Source organism: Pleurodeles waltl, chromosome 2_2 (assembly GCF_031143425.1).
Source record: "Pleurodeles waltl isolate 20211129_DDA chromosome 2_2, aPleWal1.hap1.20221129, whole genome shotgun sequence".
Lineage (NCBI taxonomy): Eukaryota > Metazoa > Chordata > Amphibia > Caudata > Salamandridae > Pleurodeles > Pleurodeles waltl.
In genome coordinates, this window is record NC_090439.1 from 642,192,990 (window position 1) to 642,205,879 (window position 12,890).

At 44.8% G+C, this 12,890-nt stretch overlaps 1 protein-coding gene across 1 annotated transcript in view; it reads left to right on the forward strand.

Annotated features, from left to right (window-relative positions):
• Positions 1-3,285: 3,285 nt before the first annotated feature.
• Positions 3,286-12,890, forward strand: part of LOC138273698 (lipoxygenase homology domain-containing protein 1-like) — a 504,427-nt gene continuing 494,822 nt past the window's right edge. Inside the window, exon 1 of the mRNA XM_069218898.1 lies at positions 3,286-3,415. Coding sequence (XP_069074999.1) covers positions 3,335-3,415 — 81 coding nt within the window. The 5' untranslated portion in view covers positions 3,286-3,334. The remainder of the gene's footprint in view (positions 3,416-12,890) is intronic.

The window sequence follows — 12,890 nt, forward strand, 5'->3', positions numbered from 1 at the left end:
AAACCATATGAGCTAGTGTATGAGTTTCCATTGTCATCAGCCAGCTGGTTTAACCAGCAGGTGATTGAGGGCGAGCCTCTAACACCTCAGAGTTGCACCTCACAGAGCGGGTCGGCCCGACTACACAGTCTTGGAACCATCCACACGTGCAGATGGAGCCCCAGCCCCTCAAACAAAGTAATCTGCCATCCGGGGCATGCCATGGGGGACCCCCTCCATCATGCTGACCACGGTGTCTTCATCCGTGGACTCTCCCACTGTTAAAGGATCCATTTCAGGACTGGACTCTCCGACCACAGGGGCCACATCCACCGGAAAGGCTGCCGCCTACAGTGCCGCCCTCTTCCCCTGGGATGTCTGCATCTGTGTAGGCTTCATCACGTGGGCGAATTCCGCTGATTCCCTTGCACACCACCTCTTCACCTGATGCCTGTGCCGTCTAGGGTCCTGGCCACCTGACCCTTTGGCACCCCCTCAGTGCATCTCAAACTAGGCCCAAGCCTCATTGGGATCCTGGAAAAATTGGGTATGACCCTCCCACATGATCTTCAGCGTAGAGGGAAACATCAATCAGTATCTGATTCCTTTGTCACGTAAAGGTGGCGCACCTGGCCTGGACTGCAGCTGTGTACTCCAGGAACAGGGTGACCTGACGACCTCCCACTTCAAAGGGGTCTGCTTCACATGCTCTCTGTAACAAGATGTCCCGGTCTTTATAGTGTAGGAGTTTGGCCACAATGCGTTTTGGTGGCCTCCCCGGTGCTGCCAGCTGCGCCTGGACCTGGTGTGCCCTTTCCAGTGCAAAGAACGGTGTAACGGGCAGGTCCTCTGTAAGTGTTCTTAGCCAGGATTCCAGGTAGGTCACTGTCTCCAGTCCCTCCATGCCCTCCGGGAGCCCCATGATACATACACTGTTACACCTGTTGCGTCCTTCAGCTTCTTCGGCTCAAAGTTCAACTTTTTGGACCCACTCGGTAAGTTGGGTAATGTGGGACTACATTGCCTGATGGGCAGGTTGTAGGTCCTCCAGCACCGTTTCTGCGTCTGTGGTTGATCCGTGCACAAGACAGACAAGTTTGACCCTTGCGATTTGGGCCAGGGCTTTCCCATGGTCACTGTGTGCCAGCTACTGAATTGGGGGCCTGCAGCCAAGCGCATGAGAGCCAGGTCTAGGACGGCATTGATAGTCCCCGATCCAAGCTTAGGTCCCATCAGGCCAGCACGTTCCGCAGAACCAGTGGCTCTGTAAGGCAGGCATCCCAGCGAGTCAAGTTTCAGGGGCCCCCTCGGTGGGGACGGCTGTCACAGTATGTACATAAGCAAGACATCTCCCCACACCTCCACTGGGGATCCACTTTGGCAATGTACAGGCGGACAAGCGGGCAGGCCACAACCCCGCAATCCCCCTCACCAGCTTTCATGCAGTACCAGTGTGATGCCGCTCACATGCAGGAGGGTATGCAGGGACCCATAGATCAGCAATGGCCCTCTAGGATCGCCAACTCCAGGGCAGGGCCAGGGTCTTCCAGGGACAGGCCCAGTGGGTTATGCAGCCCAGTTCTCCCACCAGGTCTTACTGGTCTGCCTCCATCAGATCCCCAGCTGAGGGTACCCTGATCCAGGGGTTCCCAGGAAGGGGACCCAGCCTCAGGGGACCCCGAAGGGCCCTGGGAAATGGGTGAGCAGTCCTCTCAGCCCCCTGTGTAACTGGGCCGTCCTGCCCCAACAGCAGCTGAGCAGAGTCCAGCCGGGCTCTCGCATGCCACCTCCTCCAGGTTGAGCCGCTCCGCACCCAGCGACCAGGGGGCCTTCTTGCATGCTCCGCCCGCTCCTCACTCCTCATTCCTCACTCCTCCTCACCTCCGCAATATTGCATGAGCCTCAGGGATGGGGGGGGGGCACGATCTCTTCATTCAGGTGCAGGGGGTGTCACTGCTTCCTTGTCGGTCCGCCCCCCTTCGCCTATCGAGCAGCGTTTGGCTCAGCCACGGATAGCCTCTGGACAGGCCGGAGGCCAACGACTCCCATCTATGGGTCCTGGTGCAGGCCACATGGGCTGCGCCGGTCCTCTGTGCAGGCCTCACGTTCCCGGGCCACACCGGTCATTGTGCCCGCACCTCAGCAGCTCCTCGACACCACTTCTAAGCAGCCGGGGTCCCTCTTGCCGGGATAAAAAACAGGATGTTTGGTGGGCCGACCCGGAGCTCTTAGATTAGGCAGCCACCATCTTCAACAGTGAGGCTCCACCCCACCAAATGATCTTCTCAATCCATCCAATCCTTGCAGTCCATCAAATCTTCTTTTTATTCCTCGGTTTTCAAGTGTAACATGTTCTAGCCAACCAATATGTGTTTCATAAAATGGTAGTTGCCTGATAACTTCATCAGAATAAAAGAAGATTTGATTTAATAGATTGAGAAGCAAACTTAATCATAAGACAATTTTAGGACTAATCACATGAATTAAAATGTTTGGTGCTGCGTATGGGGTATTTGACAAATAATACTGCATTGCAAATGCAAAGCTGTTATGGAGTTCTGTCATTCAGCAGTAAGCCCCTTAGTTATCTGTGCCTATGATTTGTTTGCAGATTTGTAGAGGGTATCACAGTGCTGAGCAGATGTGAGTTTACCCAAACCTAGGGTATAATGGGACTACACGAAAAGCAAGATCATCAGCTTTATGTGGAATTCAAGAAGTGAGAAGGAGGCTCTTATGTGTAGCGGCAAGTCGTTCCACACTTTAGGAGCAATGTAGGAGAAGGCTTGACTGCAGGGTCTGATTTTCCGTATGTGTGGGATGTCCGAACGAGTGAAAGTGTCTGGAAGGTTAGTGAAAGCAGATGCGATTGTTGAGGTATGCTGGGCCAGTGTTATATAGTGCCTTCAAAGTGTGGGTGAGGAGTTTGAAATGTGCTTGTTTGTGTATGGGGGCCTAGTGGGGCTCCATCATATGTAGAGTTATGTGAGTGTGGATTGGAGGTTAAGAGTGATTCTGGCTGCTGAGTTCTGAATGGACTGCAGCCTTCAGATGAGTTTTGTTTTTAATCGCGGCATATAGGATGTTCCCGTTGTCCAGCTTGCTTGTGACTAGGGCATCATGAGGTATTGCTCAGGATCACTGCTTCAAAACGGCACTTAGGTGGGTACAGATTTAGAATCATTTCGCACAAATGTCTCTAGACACATCAAACAAAAAGGTAAACCATACCAACATAAACATGCATATTTACACCTAACACATCCATTTCTGTATTTCGCTTTCAGTGAAGACGTACTTTCTATACATCACCACATACCAGCTCTCTAAGCCTGAGACAGGTGCAAACGTACACATGACCCTGCGAGGCACGTTTGGAGACACTGGGAGAAGGCGACTTTCTCTGCAAGGGGAGACGTTTTTTCAGAGAGGAAAGGTAACACCTTTATTTTGCAATTGCTAGAATGTCATTTTGTGTGAAATATTGCAGTTTTTCTAATGTGCACTATCATAAAAAAAGACAATTGGTTTTTACATTGATGCTCACATTAAGTTGTTTACCGAAATCACTGACTAACGAGTCCCATGCCTTCTACGAAACTACATCATCTACATGGCATCAATAGTTCCGGAGATCTCCGTTTTTTCCTGTCCATAGTATGCTGCGTTCAAATATTTATTCAGGTTACATTCCTGGTGGGCTTTCTTAATTTAGTGATTTTTTCCCATCCACAATATATGCATTTCTCATGAGGTTTATAGTTTTTATGTATGAGTGGACCCTCTTTGTTAAAGTGGTATGAAGGGTATGTCTTCGCTTAGAAAAAGGCATGCGAGGTGCCAACTTCATGTGTTTCCCATAGATTCTAAAGTCATTCTTTGCTCATTGCTACTGCAGCACATGGGGCTGTCCCCCACTTTCATCTTCACACTTCCTTTAAGGAAGGTCCTGCTTGAGCCAAGTCTCCTGCGAGCGGAAATTACCTGATCAGTGTGAGTCCACAAACAGCAGAAGTTATGCTTGATATGTGTGGCCCAATACTGAGGGTTTACATGCTATGATTCTTGTGTATAAGCATCCCCTAATTACAAGTTTTTCTCTAGTGACTGAGTAATTTTCCATGGAGACTTGCATTTGCCCTGACCGACAAAATTACATTTGCAGTCATCAAACAGTGCAAGAACGACATTTGCATAGACTGCAATTCACATTTTCCACATTCCAGGCAATAAAAATGCCAGTGCAAAATTGTCGCTCATCAGTGCAATGAATGCAACATAAGTAGATCTTCCTACCATTGGCACAGCCTCAGAGCTGCTGTATTTCAATATCCCTTCACAAACATCCAGGGGGAGAATGGGTAAAAGTCATAAAGGTGTTACTTAATTACATTTTGCTTTTAGGTGTTATTTGTGTGCATGCATTTTGTGAGGTCATAAACATCGCACTAGGTGTGCGAGATATGGTTTGCATGGTTGTTGTGCAAGTTATTGATTGTAGTCCTATGTGGGAGTTTCAGTGTTTTTTTCTGCACTATAACTGCTCTTTATTTGTGTGTTTTTCATGCATTTCGGACTTTCTTTAAGCATATGTTAAGGTTTTAAAACCAAAGGTAGCCATAACTTAATTTTAACTTTTGCTTACATAAAATAAATATATATTAACCAGTGGTGGTCACCACCGGAGGTAGTTAGAGTTAGGTCTGCACTTCCATAGAAAAGCGTTTTTTGGTTTGCCTACAATTATGGTGCCATTTGACAAATCTTCACAAAACTTTCCCAAAAAAAGCCTTATCCACCTCCACTCTTTCTTGGAAAGTTTTGAAGGGATCTGCCAAGTGGCAGCCGAGGGGGGAAGAGTGATCTCAAAATACATTTTTCAATTCATTTTTTGTAGGAACATTCAACAGTGATATTACAAAAAGTGTTGAACTGAATTACACCAAATGTGGTGTGACTGTTTGAGAAAGTAAGTTTGTCTGCCTGACTGCTGCCAGGAGCTGTGAGGCCAATTGCACGCTGTGCATGCCAGAAACCTGTGTACGTCATGGGATTGGCTGGTTGGGAGGGGTTGGCCACAGTCCAGACCCTGCAGCCACCCCGCGCCATGCACAGCCGTGGGTTGGTTGCAGGTCCTGTGGCCAACTCCATGCCACACAAGACCAAAGGCAGTATTAGGTTAGCTAGCTGCAGGGAGTTAAATGCACAACACTGCTACAGACCCGGCCATGCTCAACGTGGGTTTGACCTTATGTGTGGTAATAATGTATTACTTTACATTAAAAGAAAACTAGAAAGTCACTGAAAAAAAGTGTGGTTAAGGTTATGTTATATTTACGTATGGTAATAATATCTCACTTTGCATTAAATAAACTTTAGGAATTCGCTGAAAAAAAATCAAAGTTTAAAGGGACGTTATAGTAAGGTGAAAATATCAGTTCAAACATACCATTTTAAATCAACAAAAGCACTGAAATTCACCACTTATAGTTATCTCAAGTATCTGTAACTTGTGCCCAAAGGTAACTTTAACTCGCTTCCTCGCCAGCTATTGCTAATTACCCCACATATTGCATCACTCATGATATGTTCTATGAGATTATTGATGTGCAATGTTTGCAATGACATCATTGATGACAGCACTGTATGTATGTATGTATGTATGACAGGGGCACAAGTTGTGGTACCTTAGAGCACAAGTTATAGTTACTTGAGCTAACTATAACTGGAGAATTTTAGTGGTTTTGTTTGTTTAAAACGGTATGTTTTACCTACATTTCACCTAACTATAACCTCCCTTTAACCATTGTTTTTTTCAGTGAATATATATGCAACCAATAATTGCTGGTATTCTCTATTGTTGAAAATTTCTACTTGTCTACTGGAACTCGATAACCTTCTGCATGGCATCCATGTATACATTCAGATTAGTGTTCAAGAAAAAAGCTCAAAGGTCACTTTTTCAACAACACAATTCTTCAGATTACTTCTTCATATTTTCAAGGACTAACAGTACAAATCCTTGGAAAGTAATAGGTCTTGGCAAAAGAACTTTGAAATCCATGTCTCTAGGTCTTGGCTGCAACAACACTGTATCATGGTTGCCTAGCAAAGGATGCCGTGAACCACAAGAGAGTTTTACCCGATAATCCAAGATGGCCACCTTCCTCACTGGATTTACACTTGTTAATGGCCTACAAGGAATCGCAGCTCACTCTAACTATTCTGCTGCATAGCATGTTTTCTGCATGCTCACGGTCTCAATCCAGTCAGCACAAGCAGTCTTTGATGACTCCCAGCCTTTCCTTCACTGAAAGGAATTCAGGACAAGCAAGTTTTATGCACTGCCCCTTCCCCCAGCCTCAAGACACATTAATTGGTAAAAAGGTTCTCAAGCCTTGCGTTCTAACAGAAAACAAATAACCCCACTGTAGGGAGTTGGCTCTGTAAATACTATATCAAAATGAGATATAGTGTGCACAGAGTCCAGAGGTTCCCCAGAGGCTTAACAGAGGCTAAAGTAGATAATACTGATGCTCTCTTTTGTGGTAGTGTGATAGAGCAGTCAGGCTTATCAGAGGGTAGTGGAAAGCATTTGGTGTATACAGACAATAGAAAAAGCACACACTCAATGACTTAACTCCAGACCAGCGGTTTTTAGATAGCAAAAATATATGTTCTTTATTTTCAGAACCACAAGATTCAAGTTGCAGGTAAGTACTTAAATAGATTTGTAGTTCACACATGTATCAACAGTACTTTGTTTGAAATTGATAAGTTATAGAGATTTTGAAATATTGGCAATAATCGGTTTTAAAACTTGACACACTGCAATTTTCAGAAACAGTTCCTAGGGGGAAGAAAAGTTAGATTGTTTTACAGGTAAGTACAACACTTACAGTTCCAGTCTCTGAGGGTTAGGAAGTCCACAGCTTGGGGTTCAAGTTAACCCCAAACAACCCCCACCAGCAACACGGGCCGGCGAGGTGCAGAGGTCAAAGTGTAGGCAACATTAATGTGGGATTCAATGGAGTCTGGGGGCACTCGGTTTCAGATCTGCAGGCAGGTAAGTACCCACGTCTTTGGAGGGCAGACCTGTGGGGTTTAGTGGAGCACTGGGGGGGGGCACAAGTAGGCACCAAACATACACCCTCTGCGGCACTGGAGTGGCCAGGGGCAGGGTGAAAACGATGTTGGGTCTCCAATGATTCTCTATGAGGAGACCTTGGGGGTCACTCAGAGGCTGTAGCGAGGTCCAGGGAGTTGTCTCTGGCAAACCACAGGCTGGACAGGGAACAGGGCCACCTGCTGAGCATTGCTGCACTGGAGGTCGGCTTCTCCAAGGCCTGGGGGCTGCGGGTGTAGTGTGTCTTTAGGTGTCAGATATCTTCATCCAGAGCTTCGCAGTCAGGGGGTCCTCAGGATTCCCTCTGCAGCGGTGGAGGGGTGGAGAGCTCATCCTAGTGTGGGCACTTGCTCGGAATATCCTGCATATCCTATCAAGCAGGTTGGGCCACCTGGACACAGGCCGTGGGTGTCGGGTGCAGAGTGATCAGACCTCACACATTCAGAGGGAGGCTGGAGTCTTTAGTTGTTGTTGCTTCTTGGACAGGGCCACTGTCCACAGGAGTTCTTGGTCCTTTCAAGTGCAGGGCAGTTCTCTGGAGCTTGGCAGAGGTCACTGGTCCCTCTGGATGCGTCGCTGTTCTTTTGCAGATTCTTTGAAACAGGAGACAGGCCAGTAGGGCTGGGGCCAAATCAGTTGTCGTCTCTTCTTCTCTGCTGGTTGTTTCAACTATGCAGTCCTTCTTCTTCTTGTTAGGTCACCAGGAATCTGGTGAGCTGGGTTCAGGAAGGCCCTTAAATTCTGGTTTTAGGGGTGTTACAGGGGTCAGAGGTCAGTAGCCAATCACTACTGTCCCTGATGGTGGCCACACCCTCCTTGTGCCCACTTCCTCTGAGGAGGGGGCTCCACCCTAATCATATTGGTCCCTGTCCTCCAAACCAAGATGGAGGATTCCACACTGAGGGGGTCACTTCAGCTCTGGACACCTTAGGGGTGGTCCTGGCTGGGTGGTCACTTCTCCTTGTTTTCCCACCAGACGTGCTGTTAAAAGTGGGGCTTTTTCCAGGTGGGGCGGGCAACTCCACTAGCTGGAGTGCCCTGGGGCACTGTAATCCGAGGCTTGAGCCTTTGAAGCTCACCACCATGTGTTACAGTTCCTGTAGGGGTGGGTGTGAAGCTCCTCCACCCAAGACAGTCTTTGTTTCTGACCACAGAGTGCACAAAGGCTCTCACCCCTTGTGGTCAGAAACTTGTCTGAAAGCGTCAGGCTGGCACTGAGCGGTCAGTCCTGCACTAGCAGTTTGGCTAACATACAGGGGACATCTCTAAGATGCCCTCTGTGTTCATTTTTCAATAAATCCCACAGTGGCATCAGTGGGGGTTTATTGTGCTGAGAAGTTCGATATCAAACTTCCCAGTATTCAGTGGAGCCATTATGGAGCTGTAGAGTTCATAATGACAAACACCCAGGCCATATACTCAATATGGCTACTCTGCACTTACAATATCTAAGAATGGACTTAGGCACTGTAGGGGGATATTGCTCATTGAGCTATGCCCTCACCTGTGGTATAGTGCACCCTGCCTTAGGGCTGTAAGGCCTGCTAGAGGGTTGTCTTACATATGCCACAGGCAGTGGCATGTCGACCTTGCCTTTTTCTCCCCACCAGCACACAAGCTGCATAGGCAGTGTACATGTGCTTGATGAGGGGTCCCCTAGGGTGTCATAATACATGCTGCAGCCCTTGGGGACCTTCCTTGGCCACAGGGCCATTGGTACCATGGGTACCTTTTACAATGGACTTAACTGCGTGCCAATTATGGAAACAAATGAACAGATTTTGGTAAAGAACACTGGTGCTGGGGCCTGGTTAGCAGGATCCCAGAACACATTAAATCGAAGTTGGCTTCAACACTAGGCAAAAAGTGGGGGGTAACCATGCCAACAGTGGCCCTTTCCTACATCCACAAACACAAATGTGGTAAACCTTATAGAAAAAAAGGATCTACTTGGTAGTACAAGTAGTCAAATTTACAAAACCACTAAAAAATATAAAACATTTTAGGCATGTAACTAAAAGGGAGGACTCTAACTTGCAAATTGCAATTAAAGTAAATGTTGGTTTGAAATAGAAACGAACATGCACTCTAGCGTGGAGTAGACTGGTGGATGAGCAACTTTACTTGTAGAAGATCAACAGGTTTACACCATTTTACATCTCCTGAATGGTTTGACCAGCCACATCTGTAATCTGCTTGCTTGTGGAACAGAAGTGCTCACTTAAACAAGCGCTTTGTTTTTCTTTTCCCAGAGCAAATCAAATGTTTCTCCATCAAAGGGCTGTTTTGTTTATTACAACTAAGTTATTCATTTAACAATTGATGTAATTTTTGTACAGTTACGATAAAATGAGATATGGTTTGTTATCCATGTTGGAAATTCTCTTTAAAACCTAACTTGTGGGTCTTAAGAATACATTTCACTTCAGAATGTAGGTCACTAACAAAGCAGATGACAAATTCCATTTGAAATCTGTAGCAAAGTGTCAGTTCAGGAAACTTATTAAGTTCATTGAAAGCTACAAAGTAAACAATTTCAATTGCCAATTTCTTTTTAAAAATGTATGTTTTATTTTCCATCCATTCTTAATTCATGGGTGAGTGTGTGGAAAGCTGCCATATGGCCAGTCATGTAGCTTTGTTGCCTCAGTGCCTTCGTACTGTATTTTTTTCTTTTATGATTCGCAACATAAAAATATTAGCACATAAAATGCTGGTCACAAAAACTTTAGGACCGACTGAAGGTATCACTGATCACCTGGGTGCCCTTGGCAGCTACACAGTTGTATCTTCATGTGAGTCGTGTATATGTCTAATGGTTTGCCTGCATGCATGTGTAGTACTCATCTCTGTCTCACTTCTAATGCCACTGTGGAGCTGTAACATACTCAGTGTGCAGACAAGGGGCTCTCATGGACTTGACTTGAACAATGGCAGGTTGACCTGAGCTCTGGTCTATTAATTGAGACCCCTTATTTGTATTGTATGCATCTGACTCCTAAATTACATGTTGTATAATTGTCTCAAAAGATTTCTCCGTAGTTCAGACTTTGCAAAAATCATTCCTACCTCCAGTTTGTGATTTATTTCAATAATATGCTGGAAACATTTGATCAGGAAAAAAAGGTAATGATTTAATTACTTATCGGTAATCTTCATTATTCCAAATACTTTTTTCTCGTATCAATACTTACAAGAGGTTGAACACAGGGTGTCCAACCTCTACCCAGGCATCAGGTGCACTAGCTAAAACCAATGACAAGTTTTAGCACCATACGCTCCCCCTTCCTAGCCCCTCCCACCAATTTGGTGGATAAAAGGGTATGGAGTCCACAACACATCCTGTATGTCCCCAGCCAACATAAGGATTCAGGGTGCGGGGTAGGTACTGGAAGTAAGTATTGGTACGAGAAAAAAGTAATTTGAAGTAATGAAGATTATCGGTAAGTAATCAAATCATTACTTGCTCAACCTTTATCTTGTACCGATACTTACTGAAATGAGGATATACCAAAGCAAGACCAGCACAAACTGAATCCCAAAGAAACAAAAACAACTCTTGGAAATACAAAAAAGCACTGAAGTCTTTGCAAACCAAAAGAGGAGAATAAACAGCAAGCAGAGGGTACAAGGCTGAGCCTTTTCCATCCAGGGCATACCTAACCCTGCAGCGCACCAGAAATAATGACAAGCCTCACCATCGGAGAGATGGACAGCGAAGAAAAGGAGAGACCCTGGCCCCAACCACAGGGCGCACTAAGCATTCCGTACCCATACGAAGGTAAGACCAAGTCTCCCACGCCTAGGGTCAACAAGATGTCCATAGGGAACCCAAAAGGCCACGCCTTTGGAAACTGGGGACAAATAAAAGCAAACAGAGTTCTCCATGCTCCAGATACTTTGCCCAGCAAGTACCCAACTTGTGGAGTTGGTGGAGAACAAGTGCAAACCTCCTACCTGGAGAGGCCTCGCCTCCCCAGGCTTACTTGAAAAAGCGTTCCACAGGCTTGTAGGTCATGTACCGATAAGCAGATGGAAAAAACAGGATGTGTTGTGGACTCCATCTCCTTTTATCCACATTATTGGTGGGGGGATCTTGGAGGGGTGAGCGTATAGCGCTAAAACTTGTGATTGGTTGTAGCCAGGTCACTTGGTGCCTGGGTTGAGATTGAACACCTCATTTCAGTAAGTATTCCTACGAGATAAAGGTTTAGGAGGGAATAACTATTCCCTTTTGTAAGTAATGCACAGAGATGTTGCTCGGGTTAATTTCTAACCACATCCAGGCAGCTTAAAGAACAATTGTCCACCCTAAATGATTTAGGATTTAAAGCATTCTATTCATTTTGTAAGATGAACATTGATTGAAAACATATTTACATGACTGAATAATTAATCTGCTTTAAAATGCAACTCTAATGTCTCAGTGCACCTACATTACACGTATTGCACAGCTTGTAAGCCATGTTCACTTATCAGATGTGTTAACGCCGAAATTTTACTAATGAATATTCATGTATTCTGAATGTTGAATCTGTAGAAATGTAGAAATGTAGAAAATGAGTTAAGGTAGAAAATAAATACACTAGTTGAAAATGTGCTTACTTGAGTGACCATCAATAATCACGAAGTGTACTTATTAACAGCTTATTAATGTAAAATGTTGAGCTTATATTTGTATTAATGTAGTAGTATGTCATATTAATGGTTATGTATTTGCTCTAGTAATCATAGGCCTTAATTTAGCGAGGTCTTGGGCCTACAGACACAGCCTCATTTGAAGTTGCATTGCTTAGACAAATCATAAAATGGGTGCTTAGAGAATTAAATTGTGATTTTCCATTGCGTTGACCAAATGCTAGTAGCTGAAATTCCTTCCCATGAGAACTACTTGCTGGAATATGCTGTACTAGCTCTAGATACACTGTATAACTTAATGTGTGTAAAAGCGAGGTTCCCAGGAATGGACAATGAAAGCACTGACTGGAGCATAAGCCAATACAGTTTTGTTACCTGAACAGCACAACAACGGGAGCACGAGAAGAAGAGCCAATCATCAACATTGAACAATGGTTTAGCAAATTCTTAGATTTGAGGTTCTACTTTCATTGGACTAAACGTAAACATACGATTCTTTGGCCAATAGCAATGTGAGAAATAGTTTTAGGGAAGCTGACTTAGCCAGACTGCTCCGAGAGGAGGTACGCTATTCCGCATTATCCTTCTTGACCGTCTCAAGAAGAGACATGCTTAACTTTCCTTAACTTTGTTACCTAGAAGCAACATCTTATTATGTCTATTCTTGAGACAGCTCTATCTTGAACTTCACTGCTGAATTCTGATGCTTGCTGAACTTCACTGAGGCAAGGTATAAGACGATGTTACTGATTATTATGTCTATGTGCTTTGGTCCTTAGGTACCAACCGCTAATTTTGAGAGAGCCATAGTTAGATGTTTTCTGAATTTTGTGTAGATTAAATTGTTTTGCATGGAGCCCAAATATGCTATTCTAATCAGAAGGTTAGTTAGGATACTCACTGATGATGCTTGCTAAATATTAACAACAGTTGATGTCTTTTCTTTGCTGAATCTAAATGTATGCCATTTCGTTTGCACAGTTATTCTTGCTATTGATTTGTACCATAACTTTAGAATGTGTAGTGGTCAAAACTTTGATTAAATTGTGGTTCTTTAGAAGATTTCGTCAACCAATACTGTTTCTGTATGTTTATCATTTGATTTTGAGACTAGGATACATGATATTAGTATTGTTAATATATGGAA